This window comes from Sinocyclocheilus grahami, unplaced genomic scaffold, assembly GCF_001515645.1.
Source record: "Sinocyclocheilus grahami isolate Dianchi unplaced genomic scaffold, SAMN03320097.WGS_v1.1 scaffold19.1, whole genome shotgun sequence".
Classification (NCBI taxonomy): Eukaryota; Metazoa; Chordata; class Actinopteri; order Cypriniformes; family Cyprinidae; genus Sinocyclocheilus; species Sinocyclocheilus grahami.
In genome coordinates this window covers 97,437-104,420 of record NW_015505198.1, presented here as the reverse complement: position 1 = coordinate 104,420, position 6,984 = coordinate 97,437, and the positions used below count along the sequence as shown (strand labels likewise).

The 6,984-nt window shown below is 35.5% G+C and overlaps 1 protein-coding gene across 1 annotated transcript in view; it reads right to left on the bottom strand.

The window, feature by feature from the left end:
- The window catches only part of prr35 (proline rich 35), a 9,265-nt gene extending 2,665 nt beyond the window's left edge, over window positions 1-6,600 (bottom strand). The window contains exons 1-3 of the mRNA XM_016236546.1: window positions 6,527-6,600; window positions 5,127-5,201; window positions 333-1,855 (exon numbers count right to left, since the gene is read on the bottom strand). Coding sequence (XP_016092032.1) covers window positions 333-1,663 — 1,331 coding nt within the window. The 5' untranslated portion in view covers window positions 1,664-1,855; window positions 5,127-5,201; window positions 6,527-6,600. The remainder of the gene's footprint in view (window positions 1-332; window positions 1,856-5,126; window positions 5,202-6,526) is intronic.
- Between the last annotated feature and the right edge of the window lie 384 nt (window positions 6,601-6,984).

The window sequence follows — 6,984 nt, the reverse complement described above, 5'->3', positions numbered from 1 at the left end:
ATTTATAAATAAAAATTATATATATAAAATTATTAAAAATATATATATATACACTAAATTATAGAAATATATTTTTTACATTTTTATAATTTTATATATATAATTTTTTGTTTGCAATTTTATATATTGTTATATTTTTTATATATAATTTGTATGTATGTGTGTGTGTGTGTGTGTGTGTGTATATATATATTAGGGTTATGTTATTATAATTTTTATTATTATTATTAGTAATAATAAATATATTCATTTTTATACAAATATATTATACTTATTATTTATTTATTTAATATATATGTATATTTATAATACAACAGGTCCTGTTATCTTACCTGTTGTGTACTGGCAGCCTGCTGGACATCAGGGAGGTGATGGACATAGATTTGTGAGCATTTTTCAGAGAGTCGAGGGCAAACTCAAGAGCTGGTTTCTTCTCTCCTGGTGCACCATGGGAGTCCAAGGACATCGCTGTCCTCTTCAGACTTTGCTCTCTGATGAAGGAGGCGTCCTGCTGCCAGCCGCTCTTCCCTTCCCTGGACCGTATCCTCTCCTTTACGCCGTGGCTCGGTTCAGGGGAGGAACAGGAGGGCGATGGCCAGGCCGCGGGTGAGGATGTGGGCCGCAGGGCCGGGACCTTCCACAGGTTGAGTTTGGGAGGGTATGAAGGGGCCGGCAGGCTTACGGTTGGTAGTTTGATGAGCTTTCCAGTCTCTGAGGACGTCAAGGAAGGCGTGGCTCCGAAAGTGTGCTCGCACAGGAAAGGGTAATACAGGTGAGGAGGAAGTAAAGAACGTTCTGAGTGTCTTTGTGCATGGGTTGATGCCAGGAACGGCAGCGGTGCGCTTGTGTTCGCCGTACTCGCAGGTAAGCTAAGTGCTGGATTTAGATACGAAAGGAGTCCGGGAGCCAACGGATATCCAACGCCGAGCAAAGACAGATTGAAACCCGGTGTTTCTGGGCGTTCGATTTGACCCGTTGACGCCGGTGGAGGATAACATGGCAGAGAAGACGCCACCAGATCCGATTTGGGCTTCGCACCAGACGTCTGGTTGCTTAAGATGCGCCATTGCTCTGAAAGCAAAGCAGCCGGTCCAGACAGACACGTTTTGGACAATCTATAGTGTCTGAGTTTTGACTCCACTTCGACCGAACGTGCTCGCAAAAGTTGCTCCTCGAGCGAGAACACATCGGCCATCACGAGGTCGGCTTCTTGCTTTGATCGCTTGCTTCCTCTCGAATCCATAGATTCAGGATTCATAGCCGTCAATGAGTTTGTCTCCACCACGTCTTCGTCTTTCTCTGCTTCTCTTTCAGATTCTCCTTTCTCACCCTCCTCCAGACTCGCCGCCGAATGCAAGGGCTCGTCTGACATCGCGACCCGCTCTGAGTGGCCTTTAGTCGGGCTACGTGAGTGAATGCCTCCCTGCTGGAGCCGGAGCTGCTCTTTTTTATAAGGCCAGTCGGACTCGATGAGCAGCGACAGGGAGTTCTTGCACAGGCTGTACTTCATGTGGTTGTACAGGTGTGATTTCTCCATGCAGGTGAACGGACACTGGAAGCATTTGTAGTTGTAGGGTTTGCCCCAAGGCCTCGGGATGTAGTGCGGCTTTTTGGGCTTGCGTTCCTTGTGTTTAAAGCCCACCTTACAGTCGTCCTTCGACATGGTGCGATATGAAAACAGTCGCAAAACGGGTTTCTCTCAAAGCTGGATTTCTGAGGAGCTTGTATGCTTATGGTTATGTCTGTGTTTGAGGACAAGTTTGCATTGAGTGTGTGTTTGTAGGATGAATTGTGTGTGTAAACTTGTATTTGGTCAGGACGGGGATCATGTGGGAACACAGCCATCAGATTTCAGCTGTTGAGAAAATCAAGAAAATATGATTACATCTTTGATTATAAAATATTTTTTCTTTAATCATTTAAAATATTTAAAATCGTTATATATATATATATATAATATATATTTTTTACTTATTATTCAATTTAGAATTTTATCAAATATTATTTTAACTATTTAATAATATTTTAAATAATTTAATTATTATAAAAGTCATTATTAAACAATTATATTATTTTAATCATTTAATAATATTTTAAAAGATTGTATTTAATAATTTAGAATATCATTACATGTAAACAAAATATTATTATTTTATTAATGTATTAATATTTTAAATTGTAAAAATGTGAAAAAAGTTCAAAGTCATGCTTCTACTACAACAGGTTAAAAAGCTTCAAATTTGGACACATTTGGACATTGTTTTAAATGTAATTATGTAATATTATTTAAAAAATATTATTACTTTAATAATATTTAAAATGATCGTATTTAATGATTTACAGTATTATTACAGGTAAACAAAATATTATTTTAATAATTTAATAGTTTTAAATTACATTTAATAATTTAAAATATTAAAAATAATAGTAAAAAAGGTTTTTAGTCTAATATTTATTTATAAATATAAAATATTTATAAATATATTTATTTGTCATAATAAATATAAAAATTTGAATGGTCAGAAAAGCTTGCCAGGTAATGTCAATGTGGAACTCATGTTTGCAACCCATTTTAATTTTGTAATGTGAAATTGGACATTTATTGACAATATAGAACAATGTATTAATTAGGATGTAAATGTATTAATTAGAAATTGATTGGATGGTAAAAAGTGTCAGGTGGCTGTAAAAATTAGAAGGCTTGATGACTTAATAAAAAGTGAATTTAGTTATTTTACATCATTTAGATAGAAAATTGCAAACATGCACTGATGAATTGTTCGTAATAAGACCTGTAATGTGTCGTAAGAAAGTAAATCGAGTCAGTTTGGATTTCACATAGACTTTAGCAAAGGGAAGAGATGATGAGAGACGTTGTGGTTTTCTCAGAAGTGCCGAAAGTCCTCTATCTGCCACCTTTCATTACGTCCAGTGTTGCAGCGACGAGGTGTGTGTGTGTGTGTTTCTGGAGGCGGCTGCACCTGTGCGCGGCTCTCATGCTCACTGTAGTATTTACAGCAGGACCCTGAAGGTCAGCTGTAGGCACATCCTGACAAAGGGCAGAGGGACGCGAGGCTGCCTGCGTGTATGTGTGTTAATGAGAGATTGGCATTATGCCCGCGGGGCATCGTTAGCAGAGGAATGTGGGTCAAGGCAGATTGACTGCTTTTTTACCCGCTCTATCAGTCCGTCCACGACCGTCATCTGTCTCTCTCATACATTACACCGTGTCTCGTCATTCCTGTGCTTCTTTCACAGCCTCTGTGTGTGTTTCTCACTTTCTTTGTCTTCTACAATCAAAGAAAGAATGACTTTTATCCTACATGTCAATGAATCAAATAAGAATAAACTTAATTCTTTAAGTTTATCTTTTTTTAATTCAAATGCATGACTGAATAACTATTTTAGAGATTTGCTTTATATAATATAATGTTTTACTGTTAAGTCAAGGGATTTTTAATTTATTGCACTTTTCACAATTTATGTTTTGTTAGTGCACTTTTAATGCAAAATTATTACATAGAAGCATGCATTAAGGCCTCTAATAAACGAGTTAAAAACTCTGTAGGATGAACAGAATTGATTTTCAAGTTTGTTATATAAATGTAATTGTATTAATTAAGTTTTATATTATTTTGTTTTATTGTATAATTATATTTATATTTTACCATTTTTTTCCCCTGCTTATTTTAACATTAGTTTTTATAGAGCAACAAAAATAATTATCTTTATTTAAAAAATATTTTTTTGTTGCGCTGACAGATATTTATTTTATTGACAGATGTTCCTATACTTTGCAGTAAATAAATACATAAAAATGTCTTTTTAAAGACATTGAAAAAACATTTGTATTTATTTTTCAAATATTTTTATATAAGTTTTTAAATCTTTTAAATATTAACAGTTAGCAATCATAAGTCTGTTAACACCCTATCATGAGCAAAGATTATATCAAATTCTATCTTAGAATTCAATTTAAATACTTTTTCCTCTTACACTTCTGTTTTAATAGAAAATAATTTAAACAAAACTATTGTACAATTCAAAACTATTTAATTCACAACATTTCATTTTTACAGTCTTTCAGAAATAACCAACCAAACTGTAAGTTGATGTAATTTAACTAATCATTTTTTATTAATAATAAAAGCATTAAGAACAGGGCACAGTGAAAGCAATTCAATCATGGCATAATAAAAAGAGAAGCACAAGAGACTAAGATATCACTCAAATGCCTCTCTATACTCTTTATTCTTGATTATTTATTATTTGCTCCTGGCATTTTGCTTTGGGTGGAAAGAAAGAACAAAAAAAGAGAAGAAAATTAAGAAATAGACCAGATTACAGGCAGGAAATGAAGGGGAGGATGAAATGTCCCGCTGTGAGGCACGAGTTTTGGTGCTCGTATCTCGGGGTGTTGAGACAATGAGAGCCCCAAGTCTTTTCGGTTTAAAGAAGACGAGTGGCTATGAATTTCACCAAACTTTCATCTATTACAGCACTCAAAGAAAGAATGAAATCACATCTGCAACCATCTGCCGCAATCTGTCTGTCTGTCTGCAAATCCTGCAGTGTTTTGCTTGTTATAGATCATTCACAGGAACGTTGTGTGTGTTCGGTCATATTGCGGTTACGTCCCCCTCCTCGACCCGTTCTCTGGTTTTAACTGGACATCAAATGCTGCTGTTAGCGTTAATCAATAAAATTATTTTAGAGTTGTTCTCACTGCGGGACATTCTTTGTGGTGTGTCAGTTTTAAGGCCCTCGGGGTTCGGTCGGACGCCGGTCGATGACACTTGCATGAACACCCTGATCGTTGTGTGTTAAATATGTATCGTCTCGCTTAAATAGGGACGCTTGCTAAAAGCATCGACATGCTGCGACAAATCCAAGAACTGATCACACACACAAACACAGGGCAACAGCGGCGAACAAAACAGATGATTGATTGGAAAGCAAATGGTCTGTCTAAGATATATTGGCATGAAATGCATTTTAAAGTTTTAGGCAACTCTTATTTGAAATTATATCATTGTTCTTTTGTGTGAAGCACATGTGTGAATGTGTTGTAATTTTGTGTGGACTGTGTGTGTGTGTGTGTGTGTGTGTGTGTGTGTGTGTGGTACCTCCACAGTAGTTCAGCAGAATGAGTTGGATGGTGACGCATGATTTTGTTCTCATTTTAACTCTTGATGAAGGATCTAGAAAATAAACAATATCTAAAATTAATTTCGGCTTTGACTGTCATGTTTTATTTTTAAAGAAATAGTCAACATTTAATAAAAATGTTAAATGACAGTGTCTAATGTCACTCTAATCTAATTGATTAAAAAATACATTTTAATTGTTATTTTATTGTTAATTATTCATTTAAATGTAACAATAATAATGATACATTTAATTTAATCATTAAAATTAATTATAAACAACAAGGCATTACATTAGAAATTCTGTTATATTTTTAAAATCCAATTTCATGTTTATTAGCAATATGATAAAGCTTATTTTGTATTTTATGTCTTAATGTATAGCATCCTTTCAAAGAGTCTGGAGCAAGATGTCACACTTTAAACTCAAGGAAATATTTGATATATTTTAAAATAATTTTTGCATAGACGCATACTTTTCAATAAAAAGCTGTTGTTGTCTATAGAAAAAGATACAGTTTGTTAAACACAAGTTGACCTTTTGTGACAAGACACTATATGGGGTAAGTTGTCACAATGGAACTTATCATTCTACAGCCTATAATAGATTTTTATAGCAACATTTAAACAGAAGTATGAAATTCAAAACAGTCAATGAAACGGCAGTAAAAAAGATAACAAACATTGTACTTAATTCAGTGGCATTTCAGCATTTGAAACCCATGTGACAACTTGCCCCAATATTAATATGACAATGTGTGACCCGACCGTTTTATGCTAACAAATAAAAAAAGTTCTGTTCTCAAGAACAGTTTTTGCTTAAAGTTTACTTTTGTAGTTTTATTTGTATTTCAAGTGTAGTTTAATGTGTTCACAAACACTTATAACAAAAATATGACAAATATGGAATTTTAGTTTTGTGCATAGAACTCACAAAATGATTCTACTTTAGGACAGTTTTGAACTTGAAAACAAACACTCAAACTACTCCTAGATTGTGTAATTGGCCCTTTCACTCAAAACCTTAGATATTATAAGCTATATAACACGCGTGAACCATGTGCATTTTAATTTTACACATTTAGTCTGCAGCATCCATCATATGGATTACGTATTTTATCCTGCATTATTTTAATGTCACATAATATCATCCCATACAGCTTCTTTTCAAAAAAGTGAATCTAGACTTTTTCATTTGATTGTCAGCAGTTCATCTTAGTTACTCAGATGCACACCGCTGCATTCGAGACGTTCAAACACAGAGAGACTTCAGTTCTGCATCACAATCACTCATCACACATAAAGTGCTTAATCTGCTCTAAACTACTCTAAACTCTTACGTCATAATAACTTTATACGCAGATAACGGTTTGACTTACCTGCTGCGTATCTGTGTCATGTTCCGTTCCAGAGGCGGCCGGTGATGTGCGTTCTGGTGTTTTATGAGGGGAGAGCGCGCACACACACACACACACTCATACACACATGGATGAACAAGAGAGAGAGGCAGATATATATATTCTCTAGGAGGGATGCCTTGGGGCAGTACAATCAGGCACAGGCCCCTCCTGCCTCCCCTGCTATTGGCACAAGCTCAAGTGGGTCCAAATTAGCAAACTGGCCCGGTACAGTCCATTAAGGAGAAGTCGAGACTCTTCAGTCTCGCCGTACTGGGACAGTTTGCTTAATTGGGCCGGAGTGCAATTTAAAGTCGCTGATGGAAACTTGAGCAGCCTTATCACAGCACTTTATGGAATTGTGTCTGAGTTTAGTTTCAATTTAGTGTGTTTTATTGCCGTAGCAAGGACCTGTACATTTGTATTGCCAAAGCAGTATG